Below are 25,721 nucleotides of genomic sequence, written 5' to 3' on the forward strand. Positions count from 1 at the left end.
GAATATGAGGTGTGCTCTCACAGGGCCAGGAGCTCAGCGCTGGCTTGTTGGGCAGGCCAGTTCCCTTCTGGCTGGTTTCACATGTATTTATGAGTTACTTTTGTACCTAATCATCTTGCTTTAGATGTTAAAGAAAAAATTCTTAAAGCAACTAGAGAGAGATGATGTGGTCATTTGCCATAAAAAGTAGAAAACTCTAATAATGTAAAATAATCAAACAAGCAAAAAGAGTCAGCATTAAATTGATCTCCACATATCTTACTTGATAGGACATTAGTAGAGAACAAAATACCATAAGCAGAAAAATGACTTGCTGATGTTACAATTTCAGGTGATTGCAGTAATGGTGGGCGCAATGAAATAGAAGAGGAAACAAAATAGGGGGCAGGCGCCGTGTGCACACATTGCTCTTAGGCATGAGCTTGTGGCAGCTGCAACATCAAAGATGAGGTTCCAGTGGAAAGTATAAGTGAGCGATTTCTTCTGGCTCTGGGCATCATCCCTGTCACTATAGGCCGCAGCTGGTCTTTTCAGTTGATAAGTCTTTTAGACACATAAGATTCTCAAAACTTGCTTTGACAGAGGAGTAATATACTTCTTATTACTCTGGATTTAGTACATTATTTGTGTGTGTATTAGCACATCTTTGGGTTTACTCATTGTTTTAGTTTGCAGATTTGTATTTCCTTCTTGTCGTTGGAGCTCTGAAATGTTTGTTGGCAGGTACAAGTCCTCATCTCAGAGAATTGCTCAGATACCATTGCTTTCCCCTAACCAGCTAGGGGGTGGTGTGCAGTTATAAATGGCGGCTTCTGTGAAAGCATGGTGGAGTGTTTGTTGCTCACAGCACTGGAGAAACACCATATGAATCATCATTTCCTTTTTTTTTATTATGAGTCTCTGATTATGCTCGAAAATTGTGGCAGATTGATGGTCAGTGGGCCAAGTTCAGCCTGCGGTGGTGCTTTGTTTGGATGGCACTATAGATACTGGTAGGTTGGGGCAGGCACTTTCCAGCTGGCCGCAGACACCCCCACTCCTTAATGTTGCAGTCGTACCTTCAGTACCTGCCTGGTGCCCTGAGGTCATTTATCTACATGGTACCAAAAGCACATTTTCAAATTCTTTCCCAAACAGAAGCAAATAGTAAGGCAGATTTCTGTTTGATTCAGGTCTCTGTCTCTGTCAACTGTCTTCTGACAACAGTATTAAATAAACAATGAAACACTCAAGATTCTTGAGAGGCATCAAAACTGTTAAAGAATAAAATAAGAATATATAAACTGCCTTGTTAGTCTCATATTTGTGACATTGATCTAGTTTTATTTATTGTGGTGACATTAGTTGATAAAATTATATAGGTTTCAAATGTACAATTATATAATGCATCCCCTGTAGATGGCATTGTGTGTTTACCACCCAAGGTCAAATCTCCCTCCGTGTGACATTGATCTTCATGACTGAGTTTAGCAGAGTGGAAGCCTGTGTGTTTCCATTTACCAAGTGAACAATCCTGGTATTGAATGATTCTGGTTTAACCTTTTCCGATCCTACTGGAAACATTTCTGCTCCTAGCTTTTCCTTAATTCCTCCAATGTTGCTAAATTAACACTTGGAAACCCCTGAAAAGTCATCTCTATTTCACATACTTCTCTTATTTGTTTCATCGACAGTGTTGATCGTGAGACAAGCTGAAGTCTGAGCCGGGATGGCATTGATGTGATTGATTCCTCCGTGCGCTCTGCTCTGTGGTCATGGGCCTTCTGGAAAGGCCATATCGAGTTCGTCCACTGTTGTGAATGAAAATAATCAGTTGGTGAAAGCATAGAATTAGAAACTTCTTGGTATATTTATTTCTGTGTCTCAAGAATTCTGATTTAAAGCAGACTTTATTTCAAGCAATGTGAACAGTAGGTCGTTCAGGAGTCTCGGATGAATCAATGTTTTCTTCCCTTCTCTCCAAGAAAATCTATTTAAAGCAAAGGTCAAATCTGTGCTGGATTTAGAGCCTATTAACTGAAAGTCTGGAGAACAGAGCCTCTTCTCTGTTTTATTCTCCACATAGTTTCAAGCACTAGGGACTCTCTGGTCTTCTGCAAATCATCATTTCCCACAAATTTCTGGTGTTTGTAATTTTTCTTTTGTTCTGGAGGGTGGACTCTAACCTGTAGCCTATATACCTAGTGAATCTGAGCCCTGTGAGTCCTTGGACTGACTACATTTAGAAATAACTGAAACCTTTAAAAATTGTCTTGGAGGAGTTTATTAGGCTTTGAACTGTGTCTAAGAAAGATATATTAATGTACCTCATTTAATTAACAGGCTCAAAAACCGAACTCCTCACAGGTACCCTTCCTCCTCCTCCCCCTACTCCCTTATCCATCTGGACTTTTCCATCTCCGTGAAGGTTGTTAAGCTGTTGTTAAGTTAACAGCCCCCTCCCGTGGCCCTCACATTGTTAGCAAACCCTGTACATTCTACTCCTGGAAGTCTTCAGTACTGGCTTCACATAGGTGGCTATTGGCAGAGTCTCTGAACTTGTCTCCCAGCTTCCCACTGCTACTGCTTGTAAGCCATTCTTGCATTCAGTAAAGATTTGAATATATTCTGTGGGCCAGGTCCTGTCTTGAGCCTAAAGAGACAACAGTGAAAGAGTCAGCCACAAAATGCCTGGTCCCCAGGAGTTCATAATCTAGTAGGGAGAGCAGACGGTACGCAAAACGTAGATGTGAAAGATAGAGAAGGTTGAAGCTGATAAGTGCCCTGAGGGAAATAAAGCAGGAAAGGGAAATAAGGAGCATGGGTGAGTGTGATTTGAAATAGGGGTCGCTCAGAAGGAGAAAGTGACTTCAAGAAGAGGGGTTGAGCCCCTGGAGATCTGGGAGAGGACTAGACTTAGAGGAACACCACCGTGTCAACGAGTACCGTGGCAGGAGCCGAGGTCAGAGGGTGCGGCCCTACTACTGGCCCTGGGATGGCTCTCGGTTCTTTCTTGGACAAAGGACAAAAGCTTTGGAGGATGAAACAGAGTGACAGGAGTTGCCTTATGTGTTACTAGGTCTCTGTCATGTTGAGAATAGAGGAGGGGGTTCAGGGGAGGCACATGGTGGGATGTAGCCAGGTTCTTGAGGATGTCAAAGGCACAAATGACATTGTTTGCTGATGGATTGATTATGTGGAATGTGCCAAAAAGGAATATAAGTGACCCCAGTATTTTTGGCTTGAGACCTGGAAGAAGAGAGGTGTAATGAAGTAAAGGGAGGAAAGCATTCACTTTGGTGTCCTGGCTGTTGGCGTTTCATATGTTGTTATGTTGTATATTCTTCTGTTATATATTGTACATATAGATTATATTTGTGTAGTATGTAAATAACAATTTAATGCAGGAAGTGTGGGCTTGGGCAGGAGGAATCCGGAGCTCAGTGTGGACGTGCTGTGTTTGGCTGCCTCACTGGACGACCAAGCGCAGACACCAAGTTAGGCTGTTGGATATGTGGGTCTGGGTCTGGGGGCAGAGGTCCTAGCTGCAGATATAAATTTGAGAGTCTGTCATAAGACCAGCTGAAATCCCCAAGGGTATGCATAGGAAAGGCCCTTGGACTGAGACCTGAATCATTTTTCTTATAGGATTCAGAAACTCAGCTTCCCTAACCAAGGATCTTTCCCCCTTGCCCCAAGCCTAGCTTTGCCTCAGATTTCTAGTTGTTCTTCCCACAGGTGCCCCGGCAGGTGAGGACAAGTGTCAAGCTGCAGTTCCTTTGCAGAGCTCTTTGCTGTGCTGGAGCGCCCATACCTAATCGTTGCTGCGGTTCCCATCTCCAGTTTTCCTCTGTTACTTCCCTTTAGAGGCTGACAATTATAAACTAATCTCTATTGTTTTTAGTAGTTTTCTCCTGCTCCTTACCTCTCCTCTGATAGAATCTATTTCTCTTTAATTTACATTATAATTCTTTGTTTCATAGCCCTCTGCAATAGCACTTAATCTGTTTTGTTTTTAATTCCTGTGTCCCTGCTGGAAAGTTACCTCCTCTAAGGCAGGAGGAGTGGGGTTTCTGTCTTTATAGCCCCAGTGCCTTGAATGTCACCTACATGTTACAGCACAGTGTCTGTTGGGTTGAGTTTAATTTCTTAAGGTTTATAAAAGTGGCTTCTGTTATATATTATATAAAAATTATATTTATATAGTGTATAAATAAATATTTTATATATTTTTCATTTTTAAATCATATATATACATCTATACACACACACACACACACACACACACACTTTTTCCCTCAGAGTAACTTTTCGTCTGTTCTCTCAGGCATTTAGTACTGGGACTTGGGAGCCCAAAAATGTATGTATGAAGAAGGAAGTCCTCATAGGCACATTAGAAGTTACTAACTCCATCCAATATGTTATCTTATTCAACATTTTAAACAGTGAAGCTGACACTTTGTATTTCCCTATAGAAATGCTAGCCATCTGGAAAATTGTGTGTGTGTGCATTAGATTAAAGGTTAAATCTCTGCAGAAAGCAATTTAAGAAACTTCAGGAAATCCTCATTCCTCTGGATACATTTCGGGTTTTAAATCTAGGAATGTGTAGGTTCTCTCAAAATGACTAGTTTAATTTTAGGGGCTGAACCTTCGTCAACTAGGTGGAAAAAAGCACCTGGCACGACCCTGTGTTAGAAACAGCCTGCAGCAACCCTGAGCCCTCGTGGGGGCCCGTTTCTGTGCGAGCTGTGTCCCGTCAGAAATGAAGGAACCAGTGCTCACCGAGGTGAGGGTTGCGGCACAGGTCTGCAGGGCCAGGAACATGGCGGCAATGCTTCAAGCAGGTCTGTGTCCCCAGACCAGGGAGATGTGTCCCGCCCTAGTGATTTTTATTCGCACTGTTAACGGAGAGGTAGGTCAGAGAAACAAAGCACACGTGTCCAGTAACCAGCGACGCGTGGTCTCCTAGTCTTGGAACCAAGGCGCTGGGCCGGCTGCAGAGCGCTGCGTGTGCTTGTCAGTGGGGCTGGCTGTGGCCATGTGGGAGCACGGGCCCAGGATTCTCAGACAGTGTGAGTTTTTAAGAGATACTAGGTATCAGAGTTTTCATGTGAAATTACCTTGTTTTTAATTCTGGCTAAAAAACCTGTTTTTTAAGTGTGGAATAAATAACCTAAAATCAACTGACTGATATTTCCTGGCCACTCAAATCTGCTGTTGGAAACTGGTCTAGTGAAGCATAAACTGTTAGACTTCTGCCCATAAATTAGGCTCAGTTTTTTGGACTGAGGCCCCTCATGTCCAGTTTCTGGTGGACTTCTGCTTCGTACATCCTATTTGATTTTCCTGCAGAGCACTCATGACATGCGTCTGGTACCTGTTTGTTTAATACTTGCCCCCTCACTAATGTGTGCTCCTTGAGAGTGGGCCTTTGAATTTTTGTGCATGAATATGTCCTCACAGTCCATGTTCTTCAGTTACTTACTGAATGTGTGAAAGATCCACCAAGTTAATGTCTCAAATAGTTTTAAACTTTTTAATAAAAGGCCATTGTCACAGTGCAAATGCAAGGATCTGTAGAAGGGACTAGCAGAAGCAGAGAAGAGGGGATTCACAGTGCACAGTGAGCAATTGTTCTGGCCAGGTCAGAAGTTCAGGAAGCAGCAAATATTCCCCAGACAAGGGATGGCAGGCATTTTCTCAGCACCTGCTGTATGCTGAGTGATTTGTTTGTTTGCTTTTTTCACCCAGAAGGAGTGGTGAGGAAACTCCCCAAGTGGTTTCTTTCTCCATTCTTCCACCAACACTGATTGAAAGGTTATGTGACCCACAGAGAACAAGTGATGGCTGCCGGATGTTCAGGCGGAGCTCTGCAGACCTTCCGGGGGCACAGTGGTCGGAGTGACTTTTGAGTAGCAGGCTCCCTAGACAGCAGCACTGGGTGGTCCCACGTTGGAGAGGCTCCCTAATGCCCACCATCCCAGTAGGCCTTCCCTCCACAGTCATGCAGGGAACAGTAGGTTGCTCTTAAATCAAAGAGCCAACTCTTGCTCTACAAAGTCAAAATTCAGTGCCTTCTGACCCCCAGTCACATGTTACCCACCCCTCCCCCAGTCCTCCTGTACCCTTTCCCAGTGGTTGGTCTGGCTTTTCTACCTGGCTGGAAGCTCACAACTTATTCTCATTCCTCTCCCAGCCCCTGACCATTCACCAAGCACTGTGTGTTCTTTTTCTTAAATGTAGTTTTTGGTTTTGTCTCTTTTATCTCAGCCACAGGTTAGACTCTCACCATCGAGGACGCCCTGGCTACCTGTGTCCTTATTCTCATCTATCTTCCATGCTGTTGATGGGTGATCTTGCACAGATGAATATCTGAGTGTGGTATTTTTATACACAGAAGCTGGCTTTGCTGGCTTCCGGTAGGCCCTGGGAGGACCTGCAAAAAATTCCTCGTGGCCTGCGGGACTCCCCACCCCAGCATTTTTCTAATTTGTGTGTGGGGTTCACCAGGCCTCCCAGGCCTCTATTATTCACTGTCTGAACGTGCCAGACACGAGGTAATCTTTGGCTGTTCTGTGCCATCGAAGCTACTGCTCTTCCTTTCTCTCCAGGCCTCTCTGACTCTGGAAGCTTATGCATGTAATAGGCCCCTCATAGCTAAAGGTTAATTAAAGGTTTTTGGTTTTTTGCTTTTCATTTCCATTTCTGTTCTCTACTACTTTGACCCCTAACCAGTCTGCGTAGAGAAGAGAATGGTGAGGAGAGTCTCCGTCTTCCCCAGAGCCCACCCTCACCTACCGCTGGTTGGTTATAGGTTCGTACAGCTGGGGGAGCCTCTGGCCAGGTGAATGTAATAAGATTTCCCCCTCCATCATCAATGTGAAGGTTCCCAGTAGAAATGAGTCTTTTTCTATATTTTTACTTACTTATTTGATTTTACTTATTTTCAAAATCATGTAAAATAGAGTATGCCACTGACTTCACCAATTGGAGACTACATTTGGAAAGTATTCCTAGTTTTAAGTATGAACAGCGTCCCATGGAAACAAGAGGCATTTTCCTTAAAAAGCAGAGAATTTGTATACAGCTGTTCTTTCCTCTTACATAATTCTCTCTGTACCCCCCAACCCCCAACTCTACTCATTCAAAGAATATTAAAAAGATCCACTGATCAGCTCTTTTTAGAACCAGACCTGTGGTCACTCAGCTGCAGCCTGGGAGCCTGTGAGTGACAGCCAGTCCCAGCCCTTTGTGTCCAAGCTTTTGCTTTAGTAGGTGCTTGATGTGAACCCACGATCCTGTTTTCTTCACGTGGCTCCAGCCCTCACTGCCTGTTTGCACAGCCTGCAGCTGCCACACATGCATTTGGAATTTTTTGTTTAAGATCTGTCTTCACTATTTCTCTTTCAGAAATTTCTTACCATTTTTCTTGTTTGAACAAGTCTACACACGATCTGGGTGCACTGAAATTCCACTCAGAGTCAAGAAGACTTTAGAAGTAGTAAATGCAGTGGCTGTATTATCAAAATGTTAAAATGAAAAGTTTAAATCCTCAAGGTCAGAAAATTAACTACTTAAGATTATGTTCATTTTCTTACATGGCATCTGTAAGGTTTACTTAAAAAGTTAGCATATGTTTTTGAGAAACTGGTTTAGTCATATAGCAAATAAGTAGCTTAAGAGTTGAAATGATTTTGTGCTTCTTATGGTGGCTTCCCATGATGACATAACAGCTACTAACATTTATCACTGAAGCAAATATAGATCTTTAGTTTACAATTCCTATTTTATCTTTTTGTGTGAGATTCATAGCATCCTGTGTTTCTTCACTAACGCTTACCTGACATATGACTTAATCACATATATAGCTCATTAAAAACTCTGCAAACTTTGTCTAGAAATTATTTTCCACTGTAGTTTCTTTCTAAATTTACCATTGTGTTTGGTTTGGACACTTTATAATTCCTTCAAGAATCAAGAAGACTTTAAAAATAGTAAATGCAATGCCTAAATCTTTGATATGTTAATAAAAGTTTAAAATTTAAATCTCTGAAAATCAGGAAGTTAATTAAGCTAAGGTCGTCATGTTCAGAGTAAAATTATCACTAGTTGATGTGATGATATTAAGTGTGGCAGTGATTTGTTGGGTCCCCAAAGTATACAGTGACTTTCAGGGACTCAGATTGGATGAATGTGTGACAAGCAACTGCTCCATGGGATTATAGAGGGTTGTTTTACACACAGCTGAATGGTTGCTTACAAATGCTGATTTCACACTCTTCCTGAAGGAGCATCGAACTTTGAAATCATCTCTTATACTAAAGGGTTATCTACTGTAAGAAGAATTCCACAGTCTAAAACGTTGCAAAAAGGATTCATAGTCAAGGTTCAAATAGCAAATACTTCTTTAGGCATATTAACTTTTTGAGATCTTATTCTTCACAGCTGTTCAAGAATATATTTGTTTAGCATGTAAAATGATTCCTAGTACTAAAATCAAAATCTAGTCTTTTGAAAGAAAATAAATCAAGCACATTAGGTTTACACTTGATATTCTTTGAGAAGTAAAAAGTGTACTATTTTCAAGGAAATTTTTAACATCAATGATTTCAGCTCTGCCACAACTGTTAGTCAATTTTTTTTCAATAAGTAGTGGTGATTTATCGTTTTCAAACTTTGTAGGCTCTGAAGCCTAAGTGAACAAAAATAGTTTCTTTTTTATAAATGATACTTATTTATTAGCAGCAGCTGCATAGTATCTTTCATTCATCCACTTCCTGAAACTCTTTTCTGGTATTACCTTAGACTCCTTTTCAGGAAAATGTAGATCTTCTAGAGGTGTGAGATGTAAAAAGAAGAAACTGAAAAATAAGGTATCCCAGCCTCCCTGAAGAGAGGTTCTGGGGGCTAGCCTCTGTCAGCAGGTGTGACTACCCGACACTGAAATGTCCCCTGTGTACCACTGGAATTATTCCACTTCACTTAGTTGTATGTCTTGAAATCCCAACAAACAAATTCAAATTTACTTTATGAAGCATTAAAAGATATTAGTCATTTGGAAATGCAAATTAGAACTACTAAATCTAACACTACAGATCCATTCGAATGGCTAAAATATAAAATACTGATGATACAAGTGTTGGCAAGGACAGGAGTAGCTAGAACTCTCAGACAGGACTGGTGAGAATAAGGCATGATGCAACTACTTTGGAAAGTAGTCTCATCGTTTCTATGCAGTCAAGCATATACTTGCTCTCTATGTATCTGAGTAGATGATATGATGGAGTAGTTTTAATTTTATGTATCTACTCAAGAGAAATAAAAACATATGTCCACACAAAGACTATGGTACAAATATTTACAGGAGAATTATTCACGGTATCCTAAAACTGGAAACAAGACAAATGTGTACTAACAGGTGAATGGATAAACAAATTTTGGTATGCTCATAGATTGGAATACTACTCAGAAACAAAAAGGAATAAACCATTGATGCATGCAGCAGCACTGGAAAAATCTCAAAGTGTTAGTCTGAATGAATAGGCCAGACATAAAGGACTATAAATGTGCTTCTTTTTATATGGCATTCTAGAAAGGACAAAGCTATAGTGATAGAAGTAGATGGTGATTGTGAGGGGGTGGGGATTGCCTACAGCACGGCAGGAGGTAGCACAGCAGGAGGGAACGCTTTTGGGTGATGGAAATGTTTTGTATCTTGAATGTGGAAGAGATTACATGACTGTATACCTTTGGCAAAACTCATTGAATTGTACACTTAAAATGACTCAACTTTATGTGAATTATAATTCAGGAGCTGATTAACTGAAACCAAAAGAAACAAAGAAAACTTCTGTAGAAGCTTACATGCTGGTGTGAATTCAGTAAATTAGGAGTTGTTTCATTGTGAGAAGATGAGATTTTTTTTTATTGGAAACTGAAATATTTTGAGTGAAGTAGAGATAGGCAGGTCAGAGAAATGCCTGGTGGAGGTGGAGGTGAGAGGTGACCTGAGGGGGCCAGGAAGGTGCCTGCATGCTTGTAAGCAAGAGGCCACATTGTCTCCTGAGAATGTTTGCTTAATGCCCGTGAGATATCAAGTCATCTGCCTGGAAATGATTAGTATTATAGGAAATCCTTGAAATGTTGCATATTTTACAGAGATTTCTCTGGTCTACTAATGAACTCTAAATATCTATAGATATCTCTAAATCAGCATCAGCATCCAGAGCAAAAGGCCACTGGCTCTGCTGGCACCAGCAGCTGGCAGTAGAGACCATATATAATTACATATGTTGATTTTAGCCTTGATGTTTATTATTAGCCTGTAATGGTTTTGCTGATTTGTTCTTTGTCTTAAGTTTCACAAACAGTTATACCCATTAAGGTTCATAAATGCCAAAGTTTTGAGAGTCTTAATGTTGTCAAGAAAGAAACGTGATTATACTGGAAATGAAAACGATAGGGGGAAAAAATGAAAGAGGCGGGAATGTGGTGAATGCAGCCGTACCTGGTGTGAGATGCTGGGCAGTGGGGATGATCCAAAGGATGGGAGAGTGTGGTGGTAAGAAAGGATCCAACCACAAATGGAATGGGAAAAACAAAACTATTCTGAACCTGGGGTCTTGGTGATGAGCATTACCACTAGATACTCATAGCCCAAGGTTAATTCAGGAGAAGGGAGTTTACTCTTCGACTTGAAGGCTAAGCATGATTTGGTTCAATTGCTGGTCCTGAAACTTGAACCATCCGGTTTTCAGCATCATCAGCTCTGAGCCCATTGGAATTTGTAGAACATCAAAGTGAGGGCCCAGGCAGCTGCTGCTACCATGGTGTCTAAGAAATTCCTCAAGACGCTGCCAAGCTCACAGAGGGGGAGAGGGTTACCTGCCTTAGCGAATTTCAGTGGTGCTGCAACTATTTAATTTTGAGGAAAGATTCCTGCTGTTTGCATGTTGATAGAAATGCATCCATGTTCCAGAAACCGTCATTTTTCCTGGTTTGTTTATTAAACCCAAAAAGCGGTGAACAGAACCAATCGCTTTTCAGATCCCATCTGCTCATGAGTTGGGCAGGCTGCACTTCACCTTCACTTCAGGGCCCAACCTATGAACCTCATCTTAGTCAGCAGATGGACAACCATCTCCTGAGATCACAGGACAGCACTGTATATGATGCTTAGATCACTATATTTTAAAAGTGGAAAATGGAAAAGCAAGTGCTAACCTTAATGATAAGAAGTGTGGGTTCACAATACATACAGTGCAAGTGGGAAAAAGGTGAGCCGTTGGCATGGCCAAGGGGCCAGCCTATAGTCACAGCCACTCACTTTTGGCACTAAATTGTGTGTGTTTTTAATTGCGAAGGAAAGTAAAATTGTTGAGCATGCATGCAAAGCTGGAAATATATATTTTAATATTATGCCTAAAAGGCAAATTGTAATGAAAGATTTTGGACTGTTTCATATCTTCTGGGAATGAAACCCCCAGCCCCAACTCCCTGCGCCCCTCATAACAGCTAAGTCCATTGTAACTTGTAGTAATTGGGTTTTTATTAAAATAAGAGACTGCAGTATAATTTTAGCGACTAAGCTAAATAGGCATTAACAAGCTCTGGGATCCAACCGCAATTTGTAACATCGTCCCTTTGGGAAAATGGATTCTAAGTGCCCAATAACTAACTTACAAATAGACTTTTGAATCATAGTCCATTTGAGAATAAGGAACTGTTTGTGATAGTAATACCTTCAATTGGCCTGCTTGAGAACTACACAGAAGGGACCTATATTCTGCCACACGTGTGTGGTGAACCCAGCTAGTCTGGGTTTGATCAAAGATTATTGCTGAGTGGGCATTGAAAGCATGGGAATTAAAACCAAAGTAGAGACTGCAGACAAGGCATTAGAAGGATGGGTCTGGAGAAGTTTTAGCAGTAGGAAAGGTTTTCAATTTCAAAGACAAAGGTGTGATTCTGAGCAGCTAAAGAGAGGGAAGAACAAATGGAAAATAGGTGAGAGGGGAGATTAGGAGCAGGAAAAGTTGAAAAAAAAAAACAACCCAGGAGACAAGGAGTAAGAAAGACCAAGAGCCAAATATTTTTAATGAAATTGTAATGCAAAGTGTACCAGGAGGTCGAATACCTGCCTCCAAGACCCATAAATGATGTCTTAGAAATAATACAATGCATGTTTAAAATAATAGCTTAGACATGTCACTTCATTATGAAGTCAGCTTATTAATTGTGCACCTACCATGCATTAGCATGATTAGAGGCCAAGGGAGTTTCTGCCTTCATGGAATTTACAATTTAGTGTAATAGCCAACCACTAAAATGAGCCAAAGGAGACTAGGACATGATGGTGGTGATATCTAGGATCCACCCATAAGCAAAATGTTAGGTTTTCTTTATTTTATTTTTAATTATGTGTATTGTAATATTTATGGGGGCAGATAACATAGAAAATGTGTTCTTGGTATTGGAATATTTATTTATTTTTATTGCCACGGGAGCACAGGAGGTACTCTGGTAACTGATAACTGTATCTTGGTTGGCTGACTATAATGGGTTTGACTCATGCCCTCATGTGTCTGGAGGGGGAGATAAAAGTAGAGTGGGACCCTGGCTTGTGTAGCTCAGTGGATTGAGCACCAGCCTGTGAATCAAAAGGTGGGCGGTTCGATTCCCAGTCAGGGCACATGCCTGGGTTTTGGGCCAGGTCCCCAGCAGGGGGCAACCACACATTGATGTTTCTCTCCCTCTCTCTCCTTCCCTTCCCCTCTCTCTAAATACAAATAAATAAACTCTTAAAAAATAGTAAAAGCTCTTACACTAAATTTTTTTTAAAAAAGTAGAGTGGGGAAAGGAAGAGAGGGGAGAAGATCTCCTATCTTTCTTAAAGAGCAATAATCGGATCCTGAGGTCTCCACCCTCATGGAGCAATCACCTCCCAGAGACGCCCACCTCCACATATTCTCACACTGGGGTTTGGGCTTTCAGTATGAACTTTGGAAGGGATACAAACATGCAATCCATAGCATTTTTCATGGTTCACCTTGAAAGCACTTCAACTCAGTGTCACCTGTTTCCCAGGTCATGGCGGGCTGTGGCATAGGAAGAGATTCTCAGGAAGAGAGCCTCTCTGGAGGGTATGCCTGCCAGATACCAATGTGTGCTGGACACACACCCTCTCTGTCCCCACCTGCCGCTGTTAAAACTTCTGCCTTTCAGACCCTTCCCATACAATTATTTTGAGAGATGGCGAATGTCACAGGAACATCGTTTTCTGTTGCCACATTTCTGCTATTTGTGTTCCCAGTGTTCAGGCTCATTTCAGTGGCACCCTCCTTGCTCATGCCCCAGGTCTTGAGCACTGATGGGTGCTCAGCTGCCCAAACTCCTCCAACTGAGGGAGATGCGCCTTCGGTGTCCAGTGTGTCCTCACGCATGCCCCAGAAATAACCCAATTAGAGAAAGTACCCTTCATAATATTACGGTCTCTACATAGCTCCATGGGTACTATGCCCCCCTTTAAACAAAGCCACAGGCAGTGACTACCACATCTCAGATTTGTATTCTTCAGCCTTTTCCTTCAAAAGTAGGTGAGGAGGCCAGTAGGAATAAAGCCACTGGTAGCCTCTGCCCCCAAGACAGCATTGACACTTCCGATGACCAAAACTGTATACCTCAACTCATCCCGATTTCCCAGGAGGATCTTCTCTCTGCCGCACATTGACCCCTGGCAGGCACACCCTCCAGAATTGCCCAGACTTGTCTGAGTTCCCTGGTGGACACAGCCCGGTTGCCGAGCTGGGATTTCCCCAAGTGGGTGGAGTTTCTTCTCTCTATGCAAATTCTAAAGGTCAGGCTGTTGGCAAAGGTAAGGTTAACATAGGTCGTTTGCTTGAGATTCAGAATTACTCAATTAAAAATATGAAGTATAAAGTTTCCTGTATTTTTATTTTTAGTAAAAGTCAATTTAACTTTTATTCTCAGAACACTATTCTATCAGTTATTCCGTTATTACATTGACAAATGAGGCTTTGTCAATGATGTACCCTTGATACAGGAAATCCGTAATGAATAAGTAGCAGTGGAGGAAGAATGAGCGTTGAGTGCACACTGTGTGCCAAGCCCAGTGTTATGTAGATTACATGGTAGAGCTCATCTGTTAACAAGAAAAGGGCTGTTGAATAAATTTTCTTAGCTCCATTTTTTGTATAAGAAAATTATAATTTAAAGAGGTTATATATGTTGCCCAAGGTCACAGAGGTAATAAGTGGAGAGTTGGGACTAGACCCCAGGCTATCTGACTACAGAACAATGGTTCTAGATGCAGTCGTGCCTTATGTACACCTTTCTGATGTTGCCAAGCGTCTCTTGCTGAGCATGAAAACTGAGCAGAAAGACAATACAGTCTGTTTCTTACTTCATGATGGTAGCTGATCCTCAGTTTAATAAGGGGTAGGAGGATTTCTGTTCATTCAGCTTATTTCTTTGACTGTAATTTATGTCATTATATGATAAATTACATGTATATGTAACTTAGTAGTCAAAGGATAGTTGTCCAGACAAAATAATTTCAGCAGACTGTAGTGCTTCCCTGATTAACTTAAACCAGATTTTTTATTATAAGCCAAAAATTGCATTCTTATATTTGAACCAGATATCCTATTCATAGTCGTAAATTCACTGGGAAGATCAGAACATCATTTAAAAAAAATCTTAAGAATGATTCTATGCTTTAATTTCATCTGATAATAGATGTTGCACCAAGGCACTTATTTAGGCTGGTAGAAATGTGTTAAGAGTTATTGGTAGTTTAATTTGATTAGATACTTTCTGTAATGTGAAAAAAATACTCAGCTTTTCTCTTACTCTGATGATCCAAAGAAAGAAATGGTTTAGTCTGAAGATCTCAGCAGATTTTATAAATTAATCTTTCATGTTATTTTTATATACACTAATATCTCTTGGATGGTTTAAAGATTACCTTGTGCAAACTGAGAAACATTTGCCATTTAAACCAGCAATGTTTATTTTCCCAAAAGCACATATTTTATATGGAGCTTCTGGGGCACAAAGAAGAATATCTATGTATTACAATAGTATAAAGGAGGGAAGAGAAAAATAGTTGTAAAGACCTTAGCAATTAAAGTTCCAATAGAATGGAATTTGGATGCTCTAGATCAGCTGCAGCTGCAGCCAGGATGGTTATTATAAATGTCAAACACAACTGTCACTATGGGGAGGTTTTATTTAATGAAACAGACCTAACAAGCAGTCCAATGACATTTTAATATATAAATATACGAAGCTGAGGTCTGTTTACATTAAATATATTACATATATTACATTACATATATTTTACATTAGAATGGGCATGTTCTCAGTTCCAAGAACTTGCTTTTGATTTCTGTTTTGGTTTTGATATATTAAAACCAAACACACAAAAATGTGACTACTCCCCCAACTTTGTTTCAGGCAACGAGGGCAGCCATCACTCAGCACTGCACAGACCTTGGAAATTTGTTGGGCAAGGAAAACGACATGGCCCTCATCATCGATGGCCACACCCTCAAGTATGCACTGTCCTTTGAAGTGAGAAGGAGCTTCCTAGACTTGGCGCTGTCATGCAAAGCAGTCATATGCTGCAGGTAGGCCTGCGCTGGCTATGTGAGACCCATATTCTGATGTGTCTGTGTCCTGTGTTTATAGAAAAGATTGATACATGGGAATTCTACAGGTACAAATGCATAAGGAAGGCAAAACAAAAATAAGAATTTAACTGTCCATTCACAGATTTTGTGGAAGGCAGTTGGTGGTGTTTACATTTCTGTCTTGTTTGTTGTCTTTTGAGAAGGCGAAAGAAGAACCAGAGTCTCAAGTCATAGACACACTGGGGGATAAACTGGGACAACTGTCTCAAGCTGGTATGGGAAGGTAGAAGGGTCCTACAATCTGCTGGGTTCCTTGGTTCTGGGTGGCTGAGCTCCACTTCCAAGTCCTGTGGGATTTTGGTGCCTTTCTTTCTGATGTACAGTGGGTATTTCTTTTCAGTCAACAAGAAGCATTGGTTGGGTCCCCGCTATGGCAATTTTTGTGTTCCAATCCAACCAGAAGGTTTTGTTGGCTTTTCATGAAATCAGGAAGGTTTTTAGGGTAGGTCCTGTCACATCCTATTGACTCCCAGCTGTATAAGGTACAGTTCTGGTAGATATCTGAAAGTCAGGCAGAATTATAAAGAAACTACTGGAGACCTGAATGGCACCACCCAAAAGTTTCAGTAAACAACTTGAAAGGTGAGAGGAAAGCTTTTGAGTTCTGAAAGCACTGTGCTTAAACAGTACTTGGTATGGGGTTAAATGCTCTCTGAAAATTATTGGATTAGTAATCTCATTTGTGCGTGCTCTTATATGTCATGTTTATACACTTTTTATATTCTATTAAATATTGTTTTCTGTGATATTTTCTCAGAAGCTGGTTATCAGAATGCTTTTAACTTCCTCACTGCATTAACGCTTTAAGAACGTATTGTGTGGGTTCAGGCAAGGTCACTTCAGAACAACCAGTGGTCACACTGACAAGATGGCCTCGCTGTTTCTGCCTTAGAAGGCCCCAAAGGCATCACCTGCTGTGCCTCCTTTTCTCTCTGCCCACGCTTCTCATGACACTGCCTGTTTGGGATCCCAGCAGTCGGAGGGAAAGCCCACTGTTGGGTTCAGGAGTTGTCTCTGCTAGGTCTCCTCACTGACCCCCACCCACCACTGGTTCCTATGTGAGACCAAAGAATCTGTTCTCATTTCCTCACAAATACTCCCTCCACCCAGAACCCTGAACTTTCTGTTCCCATAATGATAGTTCTCTGTCAGTTTATTCTGCTGTCCTCATCCCTTTTCTTAATTTGGAACATGCCCCCCAAAGGCCCAGGAGAGCTGGAGTGGTTGACTCTGGGAGCCTCCAGGATAGAAAGGCATGTCGCTTTTGTGCCCATGGCTGTAGGATGTGCAGGGGCGAGGAACAAATTCAGATGTTTTTGAGATAATGAACGAGAACTCTGTGTTTCCTTTAAGTCAGGAATGTGTGCAGCTATGAGGGACCCAGGACAGTAGGGACTGACCAGAGCATGTGGATATGAAATGCCACGCTCCTGGTTTTATGATGTCTTCCCTCCCTCTTTTTAAACAACTTGTTGAGATACAATTCACATACTGTACAATTCGCCCAAAGTGTATATATAGTTCAACAGCATTTAGTATATTCACAGTTTTGTAACCATCACTGCAACCAGTTTTGGAATATTTTAATCACCCCAAGAAAAACCCTCTTATCCATTATCAGTCAATCCTCACACTCCTCCACCCTCCAACCCTGGTGCCCCAACAACTAAACAACCACTAGTCTGATTTCTTATCTCTATAGATTTGCCTATTTATGACTTTGTATAAGTGCAGCCACATAAGATGTGGTCTTTTCTGATTGATTTCTTTTAACTTAGTGTAATGTTTTCAAGGTTCATTCAGGTTGTGGGATGTACCAGTACTTCGTTCATTTTTATGCTCAATAATACTCCGTTGCATGGATATACCACATGTTATTTATCCATTTTGATTAACCCTTGGATTGTTTATACTTTTGACTATTGTATGTTGCTATGAAGGTTCATTAAAGGTTTTTGTGTGGACATATGTTTTCATTTCTCTTGGGTAGATGCCTTGGAGAGGAAGTGCTGGGTCAGGTTGTAACCTTCTGTTTAACCATTTGAGGAACTGTTATATTGGTTCCCAAAGTGGCCATACTTCTGTATGTTCACACCTTTTGTGTTCCAGTTTATCTCCATCCACGCTAACACTTGTTAAAATCCATCTCTTTAACTGACTAGCCCAGTGGGTGAGAAGTGGAAGTTCACTGTGGTTTTGATTTTTATTTCCCTGATGGTTAATGATGTTGAACATCTTTTCCTTTGCTTATTAGCCATTTTCCTTCTCTGGAGAAATTCACAACCGTCATACATTTCAAAAATCAGTTTATTTTTTAATGATTGAGTTGTAAGAGTCCCTTATATAATGTGGATCCAAGTATCTAATCAGATAATACGATTTACAAATATTTTCTCCCATTCTGTAGGTTGTGTTTTTACTTTATTGATGGTAATGTTTGAAGCAGAAAATACTTTAATTTTGAAATCCATTTGATCAGTTTGTCTTTTGTCCCTGTGTCATGTCTAACAAGCTCTCTTGTATGAGCAACTGACACTGTTCTTTCTTCCCATAATTCCATCGGGGCGGGTTAGACCCAGGAACAAGCAAATGGCAGGAAGAGCAGAAAGAGTGGAGGGGAGGTACTTTTTCCTCATCATTTCCTCTTTGTGTCTACGTTGTGAAGTTGCTGCATAGGTGGTACCTGACTTATGAGAAGTCCTCAGCACTCGAGGCTGTCACTGTCCCACCCAGAGCTAGGAGTTGTGTCCCTCCCAGAACCAGGAGTCAGTCTCCCTGCCAAACGCCACGTCGGTAAAGGGGCCTCACCCTGACTTGTCAGTGAGCAGAAACAAGCAGCAGCAGCAGCAGCAGCAGCAGAAACAACAAGAAACAACACAGAAAAGTCTGGTAAACTGTAAATCAGAGCAAATGTGCTCTAACCTCAAGGTTTTTCAAAGGGAAATCAAAACGAGTCCGCCTGGACTCCCAGGGGAGAGGCAGGAATGCCTTCCAGGCTCTGCATTTGCTTTTCTTGCCAGGTGCTTGATACTAAAGAAAAACATCTTTCCCTTCTTCCTTTGGCTGCTCTGAGTGTTGTGTGTGTCACACAGAGCTGTACACTTAAAGCCTTCACAGGAAGGGCTTCCAACTGGAGTTGGCACAGAAAGAGGAAATTTCAAATTAAATACTGTTACTGTCTACAAAATAGAAGCACTAATTGAGAAAAGGAATCTGGGATGGCGCACTTTGCCGCTCCAGGAGACATTTCTTGGCTGGTCTCACACTTAAGACTGAAAAAAAAAAAATCAACATACACTTAAAAAAAAAAAGCATGCGTACACTTCAGATGTGCTTACTATTCATTGAGAATTTAAACTTAAGTTAAAGTTAATATGTAGCTTCAAACATAAAGCTGACCATAACTCTCACTTTTCATCTTTAAAATGTAACAGTTGTACAAGTTACTCTTTAATCATAAAAGAAATTATTTATTACAGAAAATAATTTTTCAGTGAAATCATGACGCATTGTCTCCCATCAGTATTGATTCAGAGACTGGTAAATGTGTAAGAATGGATAACTACTTTTAAATTAAAACAATACTTTAGGCAGCAAAAACAGGAAAAATGTAAGAATTTGTTAACTATTTTTCCTGAGATTAGAATGGTATAATTTTGCTAATTATACATTGTTATACCCAAATATTTTCCATGTAGTTAAAATCCTAGAAGATCATAATGCGGTCAACAGAACAGTTACCAGCCAGCACTCACCTGCACTTTATTGCTCTGTCTGGCAATGGCACTGACACAGATTTGATGAGGTATAAATGGGTAGGCCCAATGAGATTTTTGCTGTGGGCTTGATACTTGCCTTGTATGTTCCTTAGGTGTCATGGGAGAATAGAGAGACAAGACATGGTCTTTGTGTTTTAAGAACAAATGATGAATAAGTGCATAGTACAGTACTTGCCTCTTCCCTACTTCTTTGCATCTCATGTAAGCCCCACTCCTAGAAGCAGGCCCTCAGTGAAGCCGGAGGACCCCAAGTCTCCAAGAGCTTCCATCTTGCCATATGCAGCAGGCTCCCAATTTCCTTCTTGATTCTGCCTCGGCATTGGTATCAGTGGTTCCTTTTTGGATTCTCCTCCATTTCTGTGACACCTCTCCCTAGTCGTGCACCTCCCTCATGGGTTCTTTTTCTGGCAGCTTTTAAATGTTTTTTTTTTTAAGGTTTTGCCTTTGACCCTACAATATTCCCAATCCCTACCTTCTTCATAGCACATTTCATTTATTCTCGTGGCCTCGTCCATCTTTGACAATAGTGATTCTAAACACCAGATTTACATTGAATCATTTGGAGAACTTTATATGTTTTTTTTCCCACAAAAAGTTAAATACAGAATTACCTTATGACCTAGACATTCCACTCATAGGTATATACTCAAGCGTTAAAGACAAGTAATCAAATAAACACTTGTATGTGTTCATACACACACACACACTTCTATGTGTGTGTTCATAGCAGCACAAACTACAATAGTCAAAAGGAGAAAACAATCCAAGTGCCCACTGGTAGATGAGTGGACAAACAAATGTGATATATTTATACACTGGAATATTATTCAGTCATAAAAAATGAAAGAGACACTGAAACCTGGTACAACATGGGTGAGCCTCAAAGAGACACCTATTGAAAGAAGCCAGTGTATAAATAAGACCACATATAATATGATTATGTTCATATGAAATATGTAGAATAAGCAAATACATATAGATAGAAAGCAGATTAGTGGTTGCCAGGAGTTACGGGGAAAAGGAATGGGGAGCAACTGTCTATTTATTTTAATTTTAAAAAATACTTTGTTTTATTTATTTCTTTTTAGAGAGAGGAAGGGAGGGAGAAAGAGAGGGAGAGGAACATCAATATGTAGTTGCCTCTTGCACACCCACTACTGGGGACCTGGCCCACAACCCAGGCATGTGCTCTGACTGGGAATCAAACCGGTGACCCTTCAGATCACAGGTTGGTGCTCAATCCCCTGAGCCACACCAGCCAGGGCAGGGGGAGCAACTGTTTAATGGGTACAGGGTTTCCTTGTGGAGATGATGAAAATGTTTTGGAACTGGATAGAGGTGATGATCACACAACATTGTGATATACTAAATGCTACTGAATTGTTATTCTTTACATTGGTTAATGTCATGTGAACTTCATCTTAAAAACAGACAAATGAATAAAAGAATTTACCCATTCAAACGAAAGGGTTGTTGAATGAAAAAAACTGAAATGTTGAATGAGTTTCACTCATTTGAATGAGATCTTTGTTGAAAGAACACAAACAGACAGGATTCTGATTCCCAAGCCCTGTTGTAGAACAATTCAGAACTCTAGGAATTTTAGAAACTCCCCTCTTGACTTTCATAGGTAGTCAGGGTTGAAAATAGATGACTTCCCCGGCCCAGCACAATCCCTCTCTTCAGCCTTTAAATCTGTACATCCATCTACGTCTGGGACTTTTTCACACTGACATTCTCTGGGGGCCTCAAATTCAAAATGTGTAAACTGAATTAGTCACAGTCCCTTGCCTGTGAATCTCCTCACTCCTTCTGGTCTTCTCCATGTCCCAGTGGACAGATGGTACCATTTCCTCTGAGTCACCAGAGACCTTCGATAGCACACTAGGTATGGTTTTATATCACAGGAGCTTTGAGAAAGACCAAAACATATAAGCAAATTATTATATGGAGGTCAGAAGGTCAGAAATAGCAGTCTCTTGATAAGTATTGTCTTTGTTTTTATAAATGAGGAAATAAAGGCCCCAGAAAAATCATGTCATCTTACACATGGCTTCAGCTAGTGGTAATAGATGCATTAGCCTTTTATCCAAGATCTGAATATCAGGGCTCTTAAATCATGAAGTTGTGTACCTCAACCAATGCATAGTCACATACTTGCAGCTTCTAACAAAAGCTTTTGCTTTCTTTTTAAAATTTATTTATTTTTAGAGAGAAGGGAGGGAGGGAGAAAGAGAGGGAGAAAAACATTGACTGGTTGTCTCTTGCACACTCCCAGCTGGGGACCTGGCCCACAACCCAGGTGCCCAGTAGGGGACATGCTACAGGCAACCACACAGTGATGTTCCTTTCCCTCTCTTTCTCCCTCCCTTCCCCTCTCTAAAAATAAGTAAATAAAATATTTAAAAAGAACTATCTCCTTTCATGTTGTCTCATTTTTATTTTTTCTTTGCAGCTATTTTTTGTGATAATAGACATAAATTTTGTAGGTTCAGACTTTGGGGTGGGAGGGATGTTGACCTCTTCAGGACATCCCAGAATTTGAAAAGTTAGTGTATATTGTCAGGAACAGTCATGAAAGAATCATCAGGCTCCTCCTTCCTGTGAGGAAGGTGGTGGTGGCCCCTCCATGCCTCCCTGCAGACACAGGTGATGCTCGTGGGCTGAGCACCGCCACATTAGCAGGCATGCTTTATGGCGTCATATTGCTGGGCAGGAGCTGGAGTGAAAGGAAAACACCACAGCAGGGATTTCCACTGGATATGCACATGAAGGGCTCCAGAAGACATCATTTATTTTCTCGGATGTGTTTAGACTTCTGTCTTTCAGGATACATTCAAAGATAAACTGTATAAACGCACTGTAGTGCCATAGAAATAAAGAGAGTCAAATGAAGAAAGCAGAGAGGGCACAAGGAATTTTTCAAAAAACATTTTGGGTTTATTTTTCTAACTCAAAGAGTGATTTATATTTATGGTAGAAAAAACTAGAAAATGCAGATAAGCAAGAAGAAAGAAAACAGCATCCACAACCCCACTAGCTGGAGTTCATTGCTCACTGTTAGCAACTGGTGTTTAAATCTAAATGTGTTTCAATTCAAATATATATTATTGGAAGAGGGTTAGACTGTTCACAATATGTGACGTGAAAAGATTATAAACAGTTGCTATGTCAAATAGTAATATAAAATATGTTTTTAAAAAGCTTAATAGTGTTCTGTTATGTAAAAACATAATTAGTTTAACTTATTCCTAGTTGTTGGGTGTTTGGGTTAACAGGCTTTGTTTGGTTTGTGTGTTTACTTTACTATTTAAATATCACTGTAAGGTTTTTATAGCTAAATTTTTTGCAAAGACACTTGATGATTTCTATGTTCCCCTGTGGTTTGTAATTATAGCCTTACCAAGAAAGGGGAGCAGCTGAGAGATTAATGTGTGGCAAGATACTTATACGACCAAAATGTTAAAGGAAATCAGCACAGATTGCCCTACTAAACAAAACTGCCCAGCATTTTAACACACTGACAGTATATCCTTCCCATAGCAGATGCAATCTCATACCCATTTTCTGGACTCTGTTAAGCTATGACTCAAACTGTATCTCAAAACCTGTATACCTGTCCTACCTTTAGAGTGCCTAGTATAGAAAAGAACTGGCTTAGCTCTTTACGTTAATGAGGAGTAATGAATAATAATAGGAAGTCTCAAACATTATTTATTTGGTATGTGGTATCTTTCAGCCTGTGAACCACATGCAAAAATTATATCAAAACAGAGTTCCGACACACTAATTAGAATTGCACCGTGGAATTGTGTTTTAGTTGGCCTCCATATTGGTAGGGATCCAATCATACACTTGCAAAAATAAAACTTTTCTTTAGTTCCTTTCATGATGTGATTTCTCAGCATCATACATGTTTAGTTATAAGTCAGCTTCCTCCTTGACACTTTATTCCAGAGAGTATTATTAACTTGTCAAGGTGTAAACTTATCCTCGGGTTGTTTGTACTACGGCTTAGCATGTGTTTGCCCATTTGTTGATTAAATGCAATTAAGGTAGAATTCGTTTTTAGACAGGTATTTTTTTATTTGTTTAGTTCTAAAATGAATGCTATTATTTGAATGATTACAGCAATTTTATTTGGTCCTAAGTGACCTTATTGTTACTCTGCTAAACATGAATGTATTTAAATGTAAAAGTTCTTCAGCACCATGTTGAATAAAAGCAATTTCCAAAAGCCCAAAGTTATAAAAATGTTCTATCACCCACAGGTTTTACCAGTATTTCTCTAGGATGAAAATTAGACTGATGCAGATTTTGTAGAATATAAAAAATAGCTTTACATTAACCATTGTACAGACTGGCATATTGGAGACTTTGGAGTATTAATCTGAAGTAGAAAAAGGAATCCCTTTCTAGGTAGGACTATTTTAATCTTAGGTGATTTTTGTAGGAAATAATTTATAGCAATCACTCTACAAGATCAACTTTTTAATTATTAGGGGTTTCTGTTTCCCCACCAGCTAAAAGTTACATATTATCACTGCTTATGTGTAAAACTCCTTCAAGTGAGAAATGGAAAAGTAAATTAACCTGTTAACTGTGTTGTTTGTGTCCCGAGCTAGCAAAATAACTTGGTAGGGAGATATGGTACCTGTGATAAGATGCAGGCAGATATTTTAGTATAAGATTGAGAATACAAGAAGCTCTTCTTTAAGAAAAACCTGCTATATAAAGGGAATATAGCCAATACTATTGTACTAACTGTGTATGGTGTCAGATGGGTGCTTGCCTTATTGGAGGGATCACTTTGTAAGATATATGAATGTCTAATTACTATGTTGTACACCAATATAGAACTAATATAATACAGCATGTCAACTGTAATTATAAAATAATTTTTAAAAGAAGATCTGCTATAGGTAATCAAAATTAGCAGATGGCATTTGTGGCACAATAGTATGATGGAAAAGTCCACTAGATGGCATTTAATTGTAGGGTTTGTTCTATAATAACATGCCATGTAATTGGGAACAAGTCTCTTAGGAAATTTTGGTTTTTGGTTATAACATTTGGTTATATCACTTTTTTCTTTAGCAGGACTGTCTTCTGAACAGTTCTCAAAAGTGGTTCACATGGCAGAAGTCCCCTTCAGTTGGTGATCCCCACACCAGTGTGTCTGTGCGAAAGCTCAGATTTGGACTTGACCGTGAGGTGGCGAGGCCCTTTCCTCTTTTGGCAGCAATCTAAGAATTAGGGCAACAGGGTCTGTGTGATCGTCCATCCATCCACTCTTCTCCTTTCAACACGTTGGGACCTGTATGAGATGCCAGGAGAGCTCATGGACGTGCCACTTAAGTATTTTTCCTGTGTTTTTCCCTTTCCCTCTCTTGAATGATGAATTCATCGATGCATGTCATTTTTGACAAGCCTGCTTACCAGGTAAAACAGGGTGATGTTAGGTCAAATTGTGGTCCAAAATTCTGAAGTGGAGGCTCGTAGTATTTGGCATTTTTCCTGCTAGTAAAACAAACCAGAAAGAGTCAAGAACAGAGTCCAATTAAATACGTGGAACATGTCATGAATATTTATAGCCCCAAGTCTTGCCTTGTGATACTATTTGTATTCAAAGTGCTTTTATTTCTTTTGCCTGTGAAGTAGTTCAAAATGTATTTCATTAGTACAAGAGAGTGTCTTGCTGACTTTGATTAGGAGAGAATTCCACTTCCCCCAACAACATTGACACTTACCTGATTGAGGCTATGCAAAGTAGCTCTTACATTAATTGGTCTCAAAGAAAATTATGTTTACCATTCTCCTGTCTATACATCTTACGCTTCACCTCATTTATCACCTCCTGAATTATTGATGCTTCCCCTGTCCTGGTTTTGACAGCCAACAGTCTCCTGTGATTCTGAAAGCCACAAGGACTGCTCTACTCTGGAAGCTTCACTGTCCCCGCTTTGAACAGGAAGCACGGGGTGGGGGGGGGGTCACAATTAGCAACAACATGTGGGCTGCAGCCTTCTTCATTTTGTTTTGTTTATTCCAAAGTTATTGAGGTAGTCAAAAACTGCAATTAACATACATAATTTGGTGGTTTTGGACATATGTGTACACTCATGTTACCATCAACATGATCCAGGTGATAAACATAACCATCACCTCCAAAAGTTTCCTTGTGTCCCTTTGAAGTCCCCCCTCTTTTTTTAGTATAGTAAGAAAGCTTAACCTGAGATTTACCCTC

The 25,721-nt window shown here is 40.3% G+C and overlaps 1 protein-coding gene across 3 annotated transcripts in view; it reads left to right on the forward strand.

Moving 5' to 3' along the window:
* ATP8A2 (ATPase phospholipid transporting 8A2) overlaps positions 1 to 25,721 on the forward strand; it is a 572,378-nt gene that overhangs the window by 273,465 nt on the left and 273,192 nt on the right. For all 3 annotated transcript variants that reach the window (XM_036018338.1, XM_036018340.1, XM_036018339.1), the window contains exon 25: positions 15,460 to 15,632. In XM_036018338.1, coding sequence (XP_035874231.1) covers positions 15,460 to 15,632 — 173 coding nt within the window. The remainder of the gene's footprint in view (positions 1 to 15,459; positions 15,633 to 25,721) is intronic.

This window comes from Phyllostomus discolor, chromosome 2 (genome assembly GCF_004126475.2).
Source record: "Phyllostomus discolor isolate MPI-MPIP mPhyDis1 chromosome 2, mPhyDis1.pri.v3, whole genome shotgun sequence".
Lineage (NCBI taxonomy): Eukaryota > Metazoa > Chordata > Mammalia > Chiroptera > Phyllostomidae > Phyllostomus > Phyllostomus discolor.